The sequence below is a fragment of the Gopherus flavomarginatus genome, chromosome 1, assembly GCF_025201925.1.
Source record: "Gopherus flavomarginatus isolate rGopFla2 chromosome 1, rGopFla2.mat.asm, whole genome shotgun sequence".
In the NCBI taxonomy this organism is placed as follows: domain Eukaryota; kingdom Metazoa; phylum Chordata; order Testudines; family Testudinidae; genus Gopherus; species Gopherus flavomarginatus.
The window spans coordinates 257,882,441-257,903,403 of NC_066617.1; the positions used below are offsets into that span (position 1 = coordinate 257,882,441).

At 39.6% G+C, this 20,963-nt stretch overlaps 1 protein-coding gene across 2 annotated transcripts in view; it reads left to right on the top strand.

The window, feature by feature from the left end:
* Window positions 1-20,963, top strand: part of RASA3 (RAS p21 protein activator 3) — a 207,707-nt gene that overhangs the window by 42,496 nt on the left and 144,248 nt on the right. For both annotated transcript variants that reach the window (XM_050921823.1, XM_050921832.1), the window contains exon 2: window positions 16,565-16,682. In XM_050921823.1, the coding sequence (XP_050777780.1) occupies window positions 16,565-16,682 (118 nt within the window). The remainder of the gene's footprint in view (window positions 1-16,564; window positions 16,683-20,963) is intronic.

Below are 20,963 nucleotides of genomic sequence, written 5' to 3' on the forward strand. Positions count from 1 at the left end.
AAAAGTGACACCGCCTCCATGGCTGACTCTGCCCAGCAACTAGTGATGGTATCTCTGCCCCTCTCCCCCAGCCAATGAAAGCTGTGGGGACTGGTGCCTGCAGCAGACAGAGCCAGCAGTGTGGCTGCATGGGTCTCTCCTCCACGGGCCGCAGTGAGAAGGTTCTTGGGCCACAGATGGCCTGCAGGCCAGGACTTTGAGACTCCTACCCTAAAGAATACATGTACTAATAGAACACTAGTACACCTCTACCTCGATATAATGCTGTCCTTGAGAGCTAAAAAATCTTACCGGGTTATAGGTCAAACCGTGTTATATTGAACTTGCTTTGATCCACTGGAGTGCAGAGCCCCGCCCCACCAGAGTACTGCTTTACCGTGTTACATCCAAATTTGTGTTATATTGGTGGTGTTATATCGAGGTAGCAGTGTATCTAAGAATGTCAGTTGTCTACATTGCCTTGCACAAGAGTACCACAGTTTCACTGCTGTCTATGTTCATGTCTCCCTACTCTTACCTCTTCTAATCCCCAAGATAGAGCGGAATGTGTGTGAGGTTTTGGCTTTCAAAAAACTTTGCATTGTTCAGGGTAACCTAAGGCAAAGAGATGGGTCTTGCATATGGACATGAAAGAGGTGCCAAGAAAATCTTCCAGCCGTCATGAGTCTTAAATTTGAGAACAGAATAGTGAAGCTGTTGTGGGAGGTCTTGTTTTTGGAAGGAGAAATGTTCATCAGTTAGCTTGGCTTTCAAGGTTACCTTGAATATGAGTAACACCATTGGTCCTGTTTAAGTGTTTAGGCTGCCTTTTTGAGCCAGGTGATTGAAAATTTTGTTCTGTCTGAGCTTGGACTAAAACTTGACCAAAGGAGTGGTGAGTGTTTTGATTAACATTGGTATTTTTGATTGAGTAGTCTTAAAGAAAAGGCAATTATGGGCAACTGAATTACTGAAGGAAACAGACTATTTCTAGTTAGTTTCTTATTCTGCTGGCAATGCTTCAACTCCTAGGCAATTATCATATTTGTAATCACACATCTGGTTTTATTTTGTAAATGAAACCTTACAAATGTTCTGAGATTTTAACTTTTCCTAATAAAGTAAGTGGTCTCAGTGTTTTTTTTATGGTGATTTGGATGATTAATGCCCTAAAACAGGGAAATGACAACAGCATTATTCCTTTGTCATTTTTGTCTTGTTTCCACACAGTTGTGGCCCCTTGAACACAATGAAGTAGTCTGGAAACAAATTAAATGAGTATCAGGCTGCTTGGTAAATACTTTGTGATTTGTAAATTTAATTTCATTTATATCGAATATTTACAGAGAAAACTCAGAAAACTATTCCTGGTCATGCTACAGAAATGTACAAGGACATTACACATGTTGGCCAGGGATGCTGACCAGACGTCCAAACACCAGTGTCATGTGAGGAACTGTTTGAAGTATGATGGTATTCTGAAACACTTTAAAGGTTCAATATAGGATTTTGGTCACATATTAATGGACACTTAAAATCAATTATGTGTATTTTCTGTTTTATATTATTCCTCTAAAAATAGCTTAAATCATTAACTGTTTGCCCAGCACATGGAAAAACATCTCAAAGTTACTTCCTCTTGGCTGCTTTACCCATCCTTCAGTTTTAATACACTCTCTCCCTCAACAGATGTTTAGTGATTTCAAAACTTTCAGTCTGTGCTGGGAGAAAATATTTTCTGTGAGCTTTTTTATATGGGGATATTCAGGAAAGCTAATCTGAATTAAGTAAATGTGTGAATTTTAAGTGGATTAGTTAAACTACATTGTCCTGTGTGGACACTCTCACTCAGACTCTATTCACTTACAAAAATAATATTAAAAAAAGAAAGAAACTGCACAAACCAAATGCTTTAAACAAGGTCACAATTTATCAGTTTTAAGGAGTGTGAAAAAATCTACAGCCAGTCCCTGCGCTGCTAAAAACATTAGGAAAAGTCTCAAGAGCTCTTGCGCATGCAGCTTGGAAGTTACATTCTTCAAAATAGAAGTCAAGCTGAAAAGTAATTAAAAAGCTAACTAGTTAACCAGCTGTGCTGTTACTTGTTAACATGTTGATCCCAAAGGGTCTTCCACTAATCAGAAATGAAAATCAGATCGAAGGAACCCAGAAAGCTTACTATCCGAGAATGCAACTGGGAAAACTGGCTAACTGTAGTGAAACCTGTTTAGGACATCACCCTTAGTAGGCAGTCTCTGGTTTTGAAAGATCAATGCGAAGTGTCTTTGCGTACAAAACAGCTTCACTTTTATTAGACACATTTTTTAACCCCCTTTCCCCAAGTGGCTTTTTAAATTCAGGTATCATAGGGGTAGCTGTGATAGTCTGGATCTGTAAAAGCAGCAAAGAATCCTGTGGCACCTTATAGACTAACAGACGTTTTGGAGCATGAGCTTCCGTGGGTGAATACCCACTTCGTCAGATGCATGTAGTGGAAATTTCCAGATGCAGGTGTATATATATGCAAGCAAGCTAGAGATAATGAGGTTAGTTCAATCAGGGAGGATGAGGCCCTGTTCTAGCAGTTGAGGTGTGAAAACCAAGGGAGGAGAAACTGGTTTTGTAGTTGGCAAGCCATTCATAGTCTTTGTTTAATCCTGAGCTGATGGTGTCAAATTTGCAGATGAACTGAAGCTCAGCAGTCTCTCCTTGAAGTCTGGTCCTGAAGTTTTTTTGCTGCAGGATGGCCACCTTAAGGTCTGCTATAGTGTGGCCAGGGTGGTTGAAGTGTTCTCCTACAGGTTTTTGTATATTGCCATCCCTAATATCTGATTTGTGTCCATTTATCCTTTTCTGTAGCGACTGTCCAGTTTGTCCGATGTACATAGCAGAGGGGCATTTTTTAAATTCAGTTTCACTCAGTAGTGAAATCCAGTGACTTCAGATGTTACATAGGTTAGTTAATGTCAATTATTTTCTTCAGACACCACAATTATTGTAAAGCAAACAGAGGAAGAAATAGACTGTTTTAAAAACTAGTTCAGTCTAAGTTGATGCTAGTTGGAAGGGGAAAGTTCTTTGAAGAGCTAGAAAGGGTTACATTCTCTTCCATCAAAGGCCTCTTACCTCCCATTTGTACTCATTTGTTCATCAGATTGGTGCAAAGTTTGGGGTTCTGGTCTGATCCATCACTAACCCTAGATAATTAGGTATCATTGGTAGAAAACAGCCTTCTTCCTCCAATATCTTGCTAGGAATCTGTAATCCTTTCTTTTGAATGAGGATCTGGCCATGGTTATCCATATGTTGCCACTTCCAGACGGGACTACTATAATTCACTGCACCTGGGATTGGATGTCAGCTTCAACAGGATGGGCTGCCATGAGTACATCACCATAGAATTCCAGTACAAAGAAGGAGGACTCTAACCTGAGACTTGGGAGACCTAGGTTCATTTTCCAGCTCTGACATAGATGTCCTGTGTAACCTTGGGCAAGTCTCTTAGTTTCTCTGTGCTACAGTTCTCCATCTGTCATACTGAGTGAATAGCACTTCCCTATTTCACAGAGAGGTTGTGAGGATAAATTTATTAGACTGTGAGGTGTTCAGATGTTGTGGTGGTAGGAGCCCTATAAATACCCAAGACAGACAAAGTGACAATGGACTAAGGCTTTGGTCTTCACACCTCCAAACAAGGAAGACCGTTAAATACGCATACCCACGCTGCCCAAGAAAGAAGGGAGAAGAACAGAAAATTCTATTAAGTCCACTATGGACTATGCAGATTTAATTTACCTGTGAAGTGTTTATCATGGTGATGCACATTCTAAAAAACCCTAAGATAGAAATGAATGTACCCAGACATCACGCTGTACAGTTGATTAACACATTCTACTTGAATAGTGTTGCCAAAAATGTGTTCCAGAGACTTTTAATGTAACTTTTAGTGCCCTCGTAGCCAAGATGGAGTCTGCTCTGCAGGCAGCTCTGGCCAAGAGAGAGCGCGTGCTGGAATGCAGCAGGAAAAATCCCTTCCACCCCAGGGGCACCTGTTCCAACCCCCCCCAGAGTGAACACATCCACCCACAGGAAAAGTACAATGCATATAGGAAAGGGAAATATTTATTTACAAAGGGATGAGAGGAGAAAAACAACAAGGGGAAATATAGGGGGAGCAGTAAAACAGGGTTACATTCAAACCAAGGCCCCACGGGCCCAGTGGTAGCACAATGTGGAAGGGCAGACAGTGAGCAATGTGTCTGCACACAGAGTTCAGGAGTCCTGGGCAAAGTTCCAGTCCAGTGGTGAGTCTTGGGTGCTCCTGGTCGTCTTTGGTGCCAGTGAACTTTCCCCAACAAACCTCTTCAGTGCCCTCTTCTGCTGCTCTCTGCAAAGCCACCCAGAGTGACCACCTCCCCACTTAACTAGCTAGTAGCCTCCCTCCTTGTTCCCAGTGCAGAGTCACAAGCCCCAGTACTCACAGCCCCACGCAGCTCTGGGCAGCAGTGATACTGGGTCCAGCTCTGGCCTGTCCTTCCTGGGCAATTACTCCCTGGCACAATGCTCCTCCTGGCTCCTGTCCTGGGGTGTCCCCAATCGACCGCCCTCTCCTTCCCAGGCTTCAGGCAGGTTCTCTGCTGCTTCATTTTGTGAGGGCCTGCAGGCTGCAGCCCTTCTCTCTCCGGAGCCCCAGAGCCACCCCCTGGAGTTTCCTTCCTTTCCCTCACTGCTCCCCCTCCCCACAGAGGAAAAAGGTTTAAAGAGGCCATGCTCTCTAAACCCCAAAGGGGTTACATTAACAAGAACATCTAATTGTGATAGCAAATGATATGACAGTCAGTGCATACTGAGATTAACATGAATAGTCAAATGTGTTCAAATTTGTGTGAAAAAAGAAGAGTATCTTCCACAATACAGGTGACAGTAGACGGAATAGAAGACATCTCATGGACATAATGTTCACATGTTTAGTGTATATATCAAAACAAATCGTACAAGTTAAGATTACTTCCCAACCCCTGTTGTTTTCTTGTGGTTGGCTAGAACATCTCAGGGAAAATAGTCCTTGTATGTTTTAGCCTGGCTCTTGAGAGGAAATTGCTTGGTGTGACTGAAGTGTGACCAGCTGATGATGATTTTGAATCATTGCAAGAATGTAATGTACTATATGGTCTGGGAGAAGAATGTAGTAAAGTCTCCTTCTGAGGGCAAGTTAGTGATGGAATGGTAAAAGAGGTGTCATCTGAATCCATAAAATCTTCAGAATCATAATTCCAATCGTGTCCCCCTCTATGGTGTGGCAGGCAGGGAGCACTTGCTGCCCTCCTCCCTCCCCCACCTCCATCTCCCATCACTAGGTGATCCAGTTAATGGAAATTTTGATAATCCATTGTCTTCAAAAGTGGTTGAGTTGGGTATCACTTGAAAGCCCTTTCTCGCAGGAACATGGTGGTACCAAACATGACAAACCTAGAACAATTATGTAGCTATATATTCAAGAAAATGTTTAAAAATCAACATTTTAATTATGCTTTAACATAGGGATGCATTGCTTATATATATATATATATCATAGAATGTCAGGGTTGGAAGGGACCTCAGGAGGTCACCTAGTCCAACCCCCTGCTCAAAGCAGGACCCATCCTCAGACAGATTTTTGCCCCAGATCCCTAAATGGCCCCCTCAAGGATTGAACTCACAACCCTGGGTTTAGCAGGCCAATACCCAAACCACTGAGCTATCCCTCCCCCGACCATAAGACATTGATCTTCAGTAATCCTAGGAAAGTTAGCCTTGATATGTAGGATTGAAAACATTTATTTATCAAAATCATTACCAATGTAGGGCACCACTAGACACATTTTCACACTGATCCTTGTCTGTGTCACACTTGCACATCTCCATACAAGGCAGACTATTGATCAAATATTTGAAGGATGGTGAGCATCTGGTCTTTGCACATGAGCATTTGATTAGCTGAAGGATTGATTTTTTGAAGTGTATAAGTGGTGTGATTAGCCATCCTCTAAGACTTATCCAGGCCCAATAGGGGAGGGTAGTTTTGGATGCGTTCAATCATCCCAGAGACATTCCATTGCTTGATAGTTTGCCCTCTTGATACCAGGTATCAATGCACCCCTTGGTGGCAATTTTTCCTCTGTTCTTCTGCTTCTTGGGAAACATTCACCAACATAACTCTGCAAGTGTCATAATGTTTGTCTTCAAATGGAATACTCTGCATATGAGCACCTCCAGTGCACTTATGCCCTTATCAGTGTCTGTAGTGAGGTTAATTTCGAAAGGATATTACACCACAAAATGAGTGAATTCGCAACTTTGAACTTAAAGTCCATTTGCAAGAGCTTCTGCATCTGAACGTGCCGTATTGCCATATGATCCAGTGAAGGTAGTATCATCGGAAATTTCAGTTAGGGAATCATAATGTTTCAAAGTTCATAGTGACGAGGCTTCCAAGTATCAATGCGACTCTCCCATCTTGTCTGACTAAGTGGTTTCACAGTCAGAGAATTCACATGGTGAGTCAGATTCTCCCAACAATGTGTCGAACCTGAGAAAAACACACAAACACGTTGCACCAGGTCGAAGGAACTGCTTGCCTCCAAACAGCATCATTGACAACCAAATTCAGAGAATGTGCACTGCAAGGAACGAAAAAGGCCCTAGGATTGATTTCCATCATTCTCCTTTGCACACCATTGTCTTTACCCTTCATATTATTTCCATTATCATAGCCTTGGCCATGTAAGTTTTCAACAGATAATGACATTGTTTCAAGCTCTTGTGGAATAGTTTGTCATAAATACTCCAGTTGTCTCCTTCAGTGGTATGAAACTCAAAAAATGTTTTTATGAGCACTTCAGCGTCTTCATCTGCAGACTTTTCCATATCCACAAAATGAATGATCATCATTTGTTCAACATGACTCACATCTGGTGTTCAGTCCAGAATTATTGAAAAGTCTTTTGCAGAATGGGCAGCTTCTACAATTTTAATGGCATTTGCTAGGATTTGAATGAGTTCATTCTGCATATTTTTTTCCTAAGTAATGAACCTGTGTTTCATGATCAATTATTTTACATAGACGCTCCTTCAAGACTGGATCAAACAAAGTTAGGTATTCAACAAATTTTTAAAAATTTCAATTACCTGGAGTGTATAATTTTTCATTTCTACTGCAGCCATGGAATGCTAAATTTTGCCCAACGAGAATTCTCACTAAAGCAATCAGACACTCTAATATTTGTTGCCAATATTCTTTTTCCTTCTTTTTCCTTGATCACACGTAAATTTTCTTCATCAATAGTTTTTACTCTTTTTTCAATCGTAATTCAAGGTCTTTCCAATTTAGAAAACATTCCAGATGTTCTGTACTGCTTTTATGTGATGAGAGAACTGAAGATGGTTTTTCTTGTCCTTCGAACCATTTTCAGTAAGTGATGTGCCAATTGCTTGATTTCTAAACAACTTGCAGCAAAAGTGAAACACAGTCCTTCAACACTGAATATTGTAACCAGTTTCGATGAATTTCTTCCCATTAATGAGTTTCCTCTTGTAATGCTGAGCAGAGAATTTTCTTTTATTTCCATCCTTAGGGAAGGGAAATTCATGAACTTGTTCGGGTCCATGTTCCACGAGAATTTGTCGTACACTGTCATCACATCTAGACATGAAGCTGGGTCCCCATACTGTAACTTGTTTGTAACTTCCTCATCCTTTCTTCCTTCTACTTCATTTACTTCAATTTCTGCATGGGTTTCTGAAGGTGAATACATTTTCTCCAGTTCCATGTCAGTCTGATACTGTGAGCATCCTTCATCTAGAAGTTTCCAAACTGCTTTTTTGTGGATGTGATCTACCCTCATCTCCAAATAAAATTCCTTCATCTGGATGCTGTGAACTGCTTCCATTTTTATTTGGATTCAAGAGAAGATATTTCAGGAAGGATCCCTACTGTTCTGCTTGGTCCTCTTCCTTCTCAGCCTTTCGTTTACGATACTCAGCTCCTGAGCGTTTTCTTTTTCCTCTTTCTGCCATGAGGCATTTGAATATTATGTACTGTGCTCCCAACTGCAAGCATTATAGTATTAAGGATGGCTGACACACCCACCACGTGGTTGGCGATTTAAACCACGTTGCAGCCATCCCAACATGTTTTTTCACTGCTTAAAGATTCAGTGATTAATAACATATACTCACCTATTAAAACAGAGCGTTTACACGGAAACAAAATGACCTTTTTTGACATTATAACCCGACACTGGTTGTTTGGAAAATAATCCCCTTCCTCATGGTTACCCGCTTGGAGTGTGACATCATCCCTTTCTTGGTCTATTAAGCATTAATGCTGTTACTTTTCTTTTATGGACTTTATTTATTACACGTGAATCAGTTATAAAAAGTTCATAATTACACAGCCCAATAATAACGCTAAGGTTTAATAATGCTTAAAGATACTCACATTTTGGGTTTATAATGCTCAAAGATGTTGTTCTTTATTCTTTGGCACCAAGAAACACAATTTTCTACAGTATTCGCTCGATTCTTAACCATCTACCTGTGACATGTTTGTGAAAATGACCATTTGACATGTATCAACTTGAGATATCTCTGCTCTACATGAATTTCCGGCTATGCGATCTTGATGTATATTCGAGTTAGGTGTCAGTAGCATTGCAGCTATTGCCACTGGCGGATGTGTTTCATTTTGGCTGAGTTATTGCTTATCAAAATTGCTGAGTGGGTCTACGTCCCAAATTGAAGAAAAAATTCACTAAAATATAGTTTATTTTTGCTGTAAATAAAAGATTTGACATATTAATTTCTCAGAAATGTAGAGAAATGAATTATAATTCATATTCCCTCCATGCATGGGAATTAAAATAATGACATTATTTTATTTGTATTTTTTCATTTTTTTTTAATTTGATTTTTTTCCCTCAACTTTGGTGCCCCATTTAACTTGGCACCCTAGGCGACCATCTAGTTTGACTATATGAACAGGCTACCCCTGAATCAAATGCCTTCCTGTAAGATAATTTGGTCTTTCTGACCAACTTTCCAGTGGTGTCACAGCCTGAAAGGGTGTGGAATCCTGGCAGTGCAGTGGCTTTTAATGGTTCAAATGATAGGAACACATCTCTGAGGGATATGCAGTGATTCTGTTACCTAGCAGCTAGCACAAAAACAGTCTTACAGTAGTCTTGGGTAGAGTCTCTCAGAGAATGCTAGAACATCTCTTGTACAAAAATCCAGAGTTTAGTAGCATTTCACTCCATATTCAGTGATGACTTTTTTTATTTTATTTTTTTGGACCATCTATGTCCTTGATATTGCCACTGTTATACAATTGCAACAAATCTTGTATGAAGTATGTCATGTAGGGTGCCAATGGAAAAGTTATTATTTGCTAAGTATGATTATCGTGTGTGTGTATATATATGTGTGTGTGTATGTGTGTATATATATGTAAAAATCCTGTTTGAAGTTAGGGCTATTGGCTATAGACTAGCATCATACATATGTGTTCTATTCCTGGCTTACACCCACCAGGTGAAATTTACATTAAATCCAGACAACTATGTATTGATGGCCCATCAAGAACACTTAGCTCTCATAATGGGCCGTAGAAGAAACTCATTTCACCCAAATAGGTCTTCCTGTGGATGCCACAGCAATGATATGGCTGCTCCTGTGAGTCATCAAGCCATGTAAGGACATACAATATGCTCAAGTGACGCTGGACTCCAACTTAGGCCAGTAACTTTTCCATAAACAGAGACAGTAAATTTCCAGGCCTATGGCAGAGGATATAAAAGACTCCTAAGATCTCCGTTTTGCCTCTTTCCTGCCCTGGTTCTCTTGACTGTTGATTTTATAATTTAAAACTATGGACTGAGGATCTTCCAAAAGATTGGAAGATCATCAGAGAGACTTTACAAGCCAGCAGTCTATTCATCACTGCTACAAACTTGATATAAGGACTCAGTAATTATTTATATATACATAATCTGTTAACCATTATTAACTCTCTTCTTTCCTTTTAATATTTAATTTTTAGTTACTAAAAGATTGGCATCAGTGTGATTATTGGGTAAGATTTGAGTTCTATATTGACTTGGCTAAGTGGCTGATCTCTTGCGATTAGTGTATATGCCTCGGAGGAGTGGACACTATCCTGATCATGAGGAGTGTTCCTGGCTGGGAGTTGTAGAGCTGTTTGTGGTAAAAAAAAGGTGGAGGAGGATATATCCCCTCCACTGGTGGTGCTGATATTTGGGGAGACAGTAACATGAGCTATGATGTAATGGATGGTGCTAAAAGGATTATTTCAGTACTACAGGTGTGGTTCCCTCCATTAGCAATAGATCAACCGGGACCATTAGAGCTTCCACAGTGGGAAAAGTGTGTGTGTGTGTGTGTGTGTGTGTGTGTGTGTGTGTGTGTGTGTGTGTGTGGGGGGTGGGGTGGGGGTTGGATAATAGTGCACATAAATGTGGTGGTTGAAACAAATTTGTTTCGATGCGACAAATTTATATTTTTAACTTGAGCCTCATAACTAAATAAACAATTCTATCATATAACATGCTGGCAGGCAATGACTTACATTAAGAGCAGATCAGCTAAAAATCTGGTTCTCCAGACTGTGGAATCACATCACAGATGGCTATTTGTGACCTGATTTAGAAATCTAATAGTCTGTTTTGTTGTTGAACCGGTAAGCATGTGTGTGTGGGTGCGTGTGCATGCTATGGATTTTTGCTCTATTTAATATCAAGCTAAAGCATTAAAGCAACAAAGATAAACCTATTCAAAGAAATTGAATATTTATAATCACAACTGGATTTTTAAATAGATTTCATTTTTACATATTGCTTGATTAGATAACATTAGATTTGTGATTTACTTTCAACATAAAAGGAAAATTGCAGTGACCTTAAAGGCATTGTTACATAAAGGAAGAAGGTAGGAAAAACAATAATACTTTGAGTTTAGGATATTATAAATGAGGTGCAATAGTATAATTGTCCTTGAGTACGCTTACCAATTTTGTGGTTTTAATCAATTTCCTATTTTAAAATGTTTCTCTCTTCCCTTCATCTTTGTGAAAGACAATGCGTCTGTGCATGGTCAGCTACACCATATGCCTTATACAAAGTCAGTTGGACAAAGTGCTGTTAAATGCACAACGTAAATAAATTTTAAAAACAATTTTTTTCCAAAATTTATTTGTTACATTAGTTTTCGATGTTGCTTTGTAACTAAAGATGGTTAAAATTCAGCCCGATGTGAGTTGATTGTCCATTTTAATTGTCCAGAGAAGTATATATTTCATAAATGCATATTGATTTACTAATATTTTGCAATGCCTAAAATAGCAAAAGAAGTTGCACATCATCTCTTTATTGCATGTGGCATCATCAGCCTCCGGTGGTCAATATACATATATTCCTAAAAGTCAACACATGTTTCAGAAATATCATTATACACCTCAGCATTTCTCTACGTTATTGCAAGCCTGGCTAAATGGAATACTAAAATAGGCAAAGGAATGGTTTACGTCTTAGTGGCATTTAACCTTACGTTGTGTCCTATTTGCAGATTTGTTAGCATCTGATCATCTCATCCTGAGTTACTCAGACAAGGGGTTCTAAACAGGAAGAATACTTTCAGCATATATGATGATGAAAATATATCAATCTGCCATTACATTTTAGACTCATTGCTGATTCCTGCATGTTTTATGGGGAGTGAAAATAAAAGCTTGAAAGATGTTTTGTTCGAAACCCTCAAAGTAGAAGTTAGAATTTCTAGTAATGATAGAACTGTGTTTTGGGGGGGGAGGTTAGCTAACCCCATCATTTTGTTTTGTTCTTGACATGCTTGCAAGTGAGAATGTTCAGAGGATATGTGCAGAGTACAATAGAAGCAAAATGAATCATTGTTGATGATAGCTTGTGTATATATTGCCCTTTTCAGATTGTTTTTTGTTTCTGTCCTTGAGTTTCTCTGCCCACTGCCTGAAATTGAATGCCAGGGTGTAGAAAGCTCAGCTGTTTTTTCACTGATTTTTTGTTTGTCTAAGCCTAAGGGGATTGATTTCCTCTTCGCCACTCAATAAATCAAATGTATCAAGTATAAGTTGTTTCCTAGTGCTGGATGATCTCAAAACATAAATCTGGTGGGATACATAACGAAGTTTAGCTTAACGGGTGTTGTGTTAAAGTGCTATTGCACTTAATATCAGATCGCATATGAGTGTGTAATGGATATTTAGTTGTGCAAAGATTAGCATATTTCACTCCAAAAGGTCAGAAAAGTAGAGATTTCAGAGACCTGATTTACATGTATCTTCCCCTCTTCCCCCCAATCCCAAATGGAACTGTCCATAATATCTGCACCCAAACTTGTCAGAGCCACATAAGACCAGATCCCTCCAACTGTGAAGGATCCTTGCTGGCATTACTCCTTTTCAGCAGCAGTATCCCGGCCTCTTGGGGAGGCTCTAGGCAGGTTGGTAGCTGTATTATTTTCATAATCTCCCTTCCTTCCCTCCATGTGAATTCCAGACCTGTGCAATGTCGTGCGCGTGCGTGCGTGTATATGTAATCTTGAAGGTGCATTGATATCTGATGACATAGGTGGTAATGCAAAGGGGGGAGGAAGGGAAGGAAATAGTGCAAAATATGTTTTTGTTCAACAGATAAGTATTAGATGATTCAAAACAATGACAATTGTTTTTCCTTTTGGGACTATCTTTTTGGATGTTTGTTTAGGAGTCTCTTCCCACACCTACGAAGAAAATTTTCAAATCTTATTTTGCTTCTCATTCTGTTTTAGCAGCTGCATGTCCCTAGGCACCTAAGCAGTATTCTCTTTCACCTCATGCACCATCTGCCATGGGAGCCCTTATCCATTGCCTTGCTTCATCCCTCTTTCTAAGCAAGGAAGGGACTCATGAATTTTGGAGTGAGGAGGGAAGCTGAGTGAGAGTTGGGAAGATACATTCATAGAATATCAGTGTTAGAAGGGACCTCAGGAGGTCATCTAGTCCAATCCCCTGCTCAAAGCAGGTCCAATCTCCAGACAGTTCTTTGCCCCAGATCACTACATGGCCCCCTCAAGGATTGAACTCACAACCCTGGATTTAGCAGGCCAGTGCTCAAACCATGGAGCTATCCGTCCATCCCTCCCTCCCCACGTGCCTCTTCATTCTAGGTTATTGTGTTTCTCTGTTCTGACATCTTTTCGTACGCCACCACTTTCTCTATGCTGCATGGAGAGGGCAGTTCTCGCTTAAGTTGTAATTACACTCCATACCACCAGGGGAAGTCAGCATCACAAATACTGTACTGCAATCCACTCTGTTGCAGAGCCAGTTCAAAATGTCTTTAATTATTCACATCCAAAATTATTTGCTTTGCTAGTACTGACTCTCATTGACTTCAGTGGCCTTCAGACCAGACCTATGCATAATGCAATGAGTCTACAGCAGCTGGAATAGAAGAAATTGGGAAAGTATTGAGTGTCATTTTCCCAGACCTGAGGATGAGCTCTGTGTAGCTCAAAAACTTCTCTCTCATCAACAAAAGTTAGTCCAATGAAAGATAGTATTTTCCCAACCTTGTCTCTCTAACATAGTGACTTCATCAGTGTGTTTGTTTCAGACCAACAAATGCGAACAGAATTGTTCAGCTCCAGTGGCAATAGTGAAATAACCCCCAAAACGGAACATTTTGTTTAAATGACACTATAGACCAGCTGAAATTCTGCAGGCGCTTGTTTTGTTGACATTGAATGTCTGGCTTGAGGACTAAGAGTACTTAATGTTCCTTGGATGCTTGATTTTTCTGACTGCTGACTAAACAATTCAGATTATTGTTCTTATATAGGACCCTAAGTAGTCATGGTGTGTGTCTCAGTTTAACACAGAAATAGTGTGGCGTGGGGTTTGACTCTTTTCGGTTACGTCAGTAACGTGATTGGTAAGTGGGAATGATCAGTTATTTCCTTGCTTATAGTCTCCATGATTTGTCAAGGTCTTCAAAGTGGAAGAAAAATCACAAGTTCCCACTTTTCTTCCTCTGTGCCTCTTACTCAGACCCTTTCGCTGAAGGGCAATGATAAACAGCATTTTCAGTCCTCGAGAGTCTTCCTTGTCAAAACTCAGAGACCCAGTAACCACTGTTTTTCATTGGAATCCAAATCCATCACTACTTCTGCATTCTCCTTATCTTTATATTGTAATTCTTGTATTAAAAAGCAACAAAATAGGCTTCAAATTAAAATTAGCTATTTTAGAATTTCAGTGGGTTACAGTACTAGAGAGGACATTGTCTATCACAGAAAACTATTAAAAAATGAAGAGTTTCTGAAAAGAGGCTGTTTTAGGGGAGGAGAAAATTCACAAACTTGATCTACGTAGTTTTCCTTTTAAAAAAATGTTTCTAATTTGGAAATTTGAAAAGTTTCCTGGTAATATGCTCAGCCCCCACAAGGGAGGTTTCCTTATTACCCTGCTATGATGCTTCCTGTTGACTCCCTCTGGAGGGAGCTTCAGCCAGAAAGGCGCTGGCCCAGCATACCATTAAAGATGAAACTAGAAAGGAAAGTCTTCTCTGGGACTTGGAGAAGGTGAGGCTAAGGCAGAGAGAAAAAGAAGTTTCCTTGAACATAGTCTATAATGTAATAAATTGTACAAACCCAATGTAATTTGTCTCCTGACTTTTCTATAAGTGGAAGAACGCACTGAGGCATTACCATGTGGCATCAGCTAGGTCTTAGAGAAGTTAGCTTTTTTAATTTAAAAAAGAAAAATAAAACAAACTTGAAATATAGCTTTATTGGCCACATTGTAACACTTCAAATTGTGTTTATCATCTTTCAGCTATAAAAATAAAGGGTTAAAAGTCTGCCAAACTACATAGCTTTATACATTCTAGCTTTTAAGTGTAGAAAATTGACATAACAAATCTTTAGTCTTCAGGTGTTAGTCTTGGCGATCAAATGCACATCATTTCGGATGGTATTCTTACTGTAATAGGTTAAATGCAGAGATGCTATGATGCAAGTTAAATCATAAATGAGTGTAAATTACATCCCAAGGGGGGACACAGGTTGTCCTGTGGTCAGGAAAGATGTTGCATCCTAAACCACCCTTTTGCCTTCCTGTTAAAGTAGATGATGGGAGCCTGCTTAATCTTCTTTTCCCGTGAATTGCTTTTACTGGTACAACTCATCTTTTCCAACTTTAGCATGGAAGTTGCATCCATTTGCTGATTCATTTACACGACCATTTAGGTCACCTCTAAATGTGGCCCAATGTCTGCAGAGATTGTGACTCAAAATGAGATTGGGATTAAGTGAAATTGGTCCTGTTAGTGAAGCTATGCGTATTGGGGACTGAAAAAGGATTTTTTTTTCTCCTAGAACTGACTTGCTCTGAACTGCAGATGTCTGATAAACAGCCTATGCTTGTTCCTGTTGCATAGATTTTACTCTTCTCTTCTGTCTATGTTCACAAATAAGCTTTGCTCTCTGATCTTGCTTTTTCCCTTATATCTTATCAGTGGAGCATGCTCTATTCAGTCCATGTGACATAAGATAACAATCTGTAAGTACCATAGAAGTGAAGTGCAAACAAGAGCACATGCAGAGTGAAGCTTCCTTAAGCTCTCAGAGAAGTTAGGGCTTGGCCTTGAAGTCAAAACACTTGCCAAGTGGTGCTCAGGTGTTTCAATGAAGCTGTGGGGAGAGTTATCTGATTTCTTTTCCTAAGCTTTTGTTTGGACTGTCACTGTGCCAAGCAATCTTAGTTTGCAATTTTGCTTGTTGATGGACCTGTAGAGGGAGAGACTTAAAAAAAACCAGCAGAAATGAGACTAGAATAGTAAAGTTCTGAATTTTATACTGCTGTGTCTTTGTCTGTCCTATTCTCCAGCCCTATTCTTTTAGATACAGAATATGTAATTGTTTCTTGTTGCAGTTTTGAAATAAGCAAAGGCGTATTGTCTAACAAATTAATTTTAATGTCTGGCACTTAAACAGTACCTCTGTCCAAAGATCTTAGGGGGTTTACAAGCATTAATTAAACTTCAAAGCACCTTATGAGATAAGTGTTGTTACACTCCATGTTCCGGTGCGTCATTTAAGTCACATTTCATGCTAGCACGTTGGAGAGTAGCAGAGCTGTAGATAAAATCCTTATTTGCAGTCTCTTGCGGTTTGAAAATTTTATCCCAAACTCTGTTTTATCAAAAATGACTTAGGTGTCTAAGCTTCACTGAAAGTCAACGGGATTTAAGGTGTAAAGCTGTATTTTCATAAGAGACTTAGGTGCTTTTGAGTTTTTTTCCTTTACCATTGCCATATTGCAGCTTACTGCCTGCCATTCTACATGAGCATTGCTCCTGTCAGAGGGCTGAAAATATTCTTCTAAATAAAGACCCGGTAGGAAGCATTCTGCAGCCAAATAAAAAAGTAATGTGTATACTTTTTAATATAACCACTGATATACTATCAATATCTGCGCATATTTAAAGTTTGCTTTGAATTGTTTTGTCTTTAGGAGAAGCCAAAAATCTTCCTACGTATCCGGGGCCAAACAAGATGAGGGATTGCTACTGTACTGTAAACCTGGACCAGGAGGAGGTTTTCAGGACCAAAATAGTGGAGAAATCACTATGGTAACAAATATTTCTTGTATGCAGATATATTCAGTCAGTTCTTTTAACACCCTAAAACATTTCTGTTTATATTATATTTCTATAGTATTCCAAATAGATCTTTTGGTGGGATGGAGAAGAACATAGCTGATTTTTTTAAAATTGTAGGACTATAATAATAGCATTATTATGGATAGCATGGCCTGGCATCTAACTATATGTTTTTATCATCTATGTGTGAAGAGAGTCTTGTCCTGAGAGAAAGCACAGAATTAGTTTCCAAGGAGGTTACAGTTAATACAGCTCTCTATTTTACTTGCTTTTGAACTTCCGTTATGCTTTTTAGCTGTCAGTTTAACCGTGCCATTTAATCCAGCTTTCAGGGATTTTTCCTTCATACTGTTACAACTGCTGCTCTATCAGAGCTGAAAACCACAGTGGGCTTTTGTTCTGCATATTCCTGGAGGTGCAAAAGTGGGGGAGAGGGTAATGAGACTACAAGAAAGGGAAAAGCAGTTACAGCAAAATCCTGAGATGGCAGGTACAGTGCTAGGTTGTCTGAGATCCCGATCTCCTGCTGCTGGCCAGCTTTGCTCTTTTGAGAGGCCGTTGGTGGTGAATGGGTGTGTTTCCTTCTCCTCCAGCCACTCTGAAACTGCCTGAATACCCAAGTGATCTGGTAAAGCATGAGTGAGAAGGGGTTTCAGAAGTCAGCTTTTTTCTCTGCATTCCCTACTTGCTGGTAAGCTGTCTCCTGGGGGAGGGTGTGGAATGCTTTTCCCCCAGTGACACATCCTAGGATGCTGACCCCCTTTATTAGAATCTAGTTGTCTTCTTTCTCCAGGCACTTCACTGGCCTCCTTGGTGGTAGTGCTCCTCATTATACCCGTTGCTGCTGACCTATGATCTTGTGGCTAAAGCCTTGTCTACCTTCCATATTTGAATTGACTGTAACTATCAGATTATAGCTGCACTGATGCTTGCCTGCAGTGCAGACAGAAAAAAACAGCTGCTTTCACTGGGGCAGTTTGCCATGGTTTAATGCATCACCAGTTTGAGAGACCAGTGCCAATAGGCTGTCCACACTAGGAATTTGCATCAGTGCAGCTACAGTGATGGCTGCCTTTGGGATAGATACCCAGCATAAGCAATGCCTAAAACATAGGCTTGGAAGTTGGGAGAAATGGCTTCTAAGGTGCTCCCGTACCATGTGATAGGTGTATTGTAAGACTAAACTAGTCAGGAGTAAAATAGTAGAATGGAATGGAATAGGTACAGACCCACAGCAAGGAGTTGGACTTCTGTTGGGGCCTAAAAATGCCTAAAATATAGAGAGAACAAGTTTAGACACAGACTCTCAGCCTTTAAGGCCAGAAGGGGCCATCATGATCATCTTGTCTGACCTGTTGCACATCATAGGCCATACCCACCCATTCCAGTAATAGGTCCATAACTTCTGGTTGAGTTACTCAAGTCCTCAAATCATGATTTAAAGACTTAAAATTATGTAGAATCCACAATTTACTCTAGTTCAAACCAACAAGTAACCTGTGCCCCATGCTGCAGAGGAAGGAAGAAACCTTCCCCGCCCCTCCCCCTCCTGGGTCTCTGCCACTCTGACCTGGGGGAAAATCCTTCTGACCCCAAATATGGCGATGAGTTAAACCCTGAGCATATGGGCGAGACCCACCAGCCAAAAACTTGAGAGAATTCTCTGTAGTAACTCAGAGCTTTCCCCTTATCTGCCTGTTGGAGACATTTGCTGATAGTATTCATGGATGGGCCATATGCCATTGTAGACAATCTCATCATACCAGCCCCTCCATAAATTTATGAAGCTCAGTCTTGAAATAAGTTAGGGTTTTAGCCTTTCCCCTTGGAAGGCTGTTCCAGAACTTCACCCCTCTGATCATTAGAAACCTTGGTCTAATTTCAAGCCTAAACTTGTTGATGGCCAGTTTATATCCACTTGTGCCAACATTGGCCCCTAACCTAAATAACTCCTTTCCTCTCTGGTGTTTATCCCATATAGACCAATCATATATGCCTTGAGCCTTCATTTTGATAGGTTAAACAAGCCAAGCTCCTTAAGTCTGTTCATGTAAGTAGGTTTTCCATTCCTCTGATCATCCTCGTAGCCCTTCTCTGCACCTGTTCCTGTTTTTGAATTGATTATTCTAGAACCTGACATACTAGAATTGCACACAGTATTCTACATGAGGTTTCACCAGTGCCTTGTATTTGGTAATAACACTTTTTCTTAGCTCTACTCTGAATACCTTGCTGATACATGTTAGGACTTCATTAGCCTTTTTCATAGTTGCATCACATTGGTGGCTCACAGTCATCCTGTGATCAACCAATATACCTGGGTCTTTCTCCTCCTCTGTCGCTTCAAACTGATACATCCTCTGCTTATAGCAAAAATTCTTGTTATTAGTACCTCAGTGCATGATCTTGACCTTTACCCTCTTAAATTTCATCCTGTTTCTATTATGTTAGTTTTCAAAGTCCTCCATATCTTCTAGTATGGTATTCCAGTCCTCCCCAATACCACCCAACTTTGTCATCTACAAATTTTATTAGCACAATCCTACTTTTTGTGACCAGGTCATTAAAGAAAATGTTAAATAAGATTGGTCCCAAGACCAGTTCTTGAGGAAGTCCACTAGTAACCTCCCTCCAGTCTGACAGGTCACCTTTCAGTATAACCTGTTGTAGTCTCCCCTGTAACCAGTTCTTTACCTACCTTTTTGATTCTTGTATTAATTCTCATCTTCTCCAATTTAACAAATAATTTCCCATGTGGAACTGTATCAAAAGCTTTACTGAAATCTAAGTAGATTAAATCTACTGCGTTTCCTAGAAAATCTGTTTTATTCTCAAAGAAAGAGATCAAATTGGTCTTGCATGATCTGCCTTTTGTAAAACCATGTTTGTTTGTTTTTTTAAATCACAGTTACCATTTACTTCTATGTCCTTTACTCTTTCTTTCAAAATATTTTCTAACACCTTGCATACAACTGAGGTCAACTAATGAGCCTGTAGTTTCCTGGATCACTCTTTTTTTTTAAATATAGATACTGTATTTGCAGTTCTCCAGTCATAAAGTATGACCCTCAAGTTTACAGTTTCATTAAAAATCCTTGCTATTAGGCTTGTAATTTCACATGCTAGTTCCTTTAATATGTTAGGGTGGAAATTATCCAGTCCTCCTGATTTAGGTACCAGTAAGCTGATTGAGTTTAGCTTCCACCTTGGATGTGGTAATTTTCTTCTTCCATATCTTTGTTCACATTAGCAATCCTGCTACTCTCTCCAAGCCTCCTCATTATCCATATTAAAAACTGAGGCAAAGTATTTGTTTAGGTGTTGGATCATACCTAGATTATCTTTAATTTCTACCCCATGCTCAGCATTTAGCAGTCTCACTTCTTGTTTCCATGTTTCCTTTTTATTTATATATCTAAAGAACCTTTTACTAATGGTTTTAATGGCTTTTGGCAGTTCTCATTTTTTTCCTACACTTTCTGACCTCTGAGAGCTTTTCTTGCTCATCCAGCCCTTCTTCCATTCCTTATAGGCCTTCTGCTTTCTTTTAATAACCATTTGCGATTCTTGTTCATCCAGATTGGTCTACAACCTTCTCTACATTTTTTTTTCCTTTTCCTTGGGATGCAGGCTTCAGATAGTTTCTACAACTTTGAATTAAAGTATTTCCAAGCCTCCTCTACATTCAGATCCTGGAATTCTTCAGTCCAGTCCAACTCCCGAACTAATTCCATTAATTTTTTTTTTAAAGTTTGTCTTTTTGAAATCAAGGACCTTTGTTGCAGGCTTATGTTTGCTTATCCTTCCATATAGTTTACACTGAATTAACCCATGATCACTCAAACTCAGGCATGTATGTATTCTGGAAAAAGGGAATTTACTTCCCCGTCCAAAATTAATTTCTGATCACCTTATATTTAAATAAAGAAATCTGGGTGGAGTGGGCTGCATACATGTATTTAACGTGTGGTGGAATCAGAGTTAGGTAGTGAATTCTAAAGTAAACCCTATCTCCTGTTATCATATTCATAGATGACAACGCCAGAAGGGATCATTATGATCATCTAGTCTGATCCCTTGTATAACACATGCCCTCAAACTTCAAAATAATTCCTGCAGTATAGCTTTTAGAAAAATATTCAATCTTGATTTTAAATGTGAAACATTTTACATTGGAAATATTCAGTCATTTAACTGATGAGATTATAGATAGGAGGTGTAACTTTCAAAAGTCCTAACTGATTTAGGAGC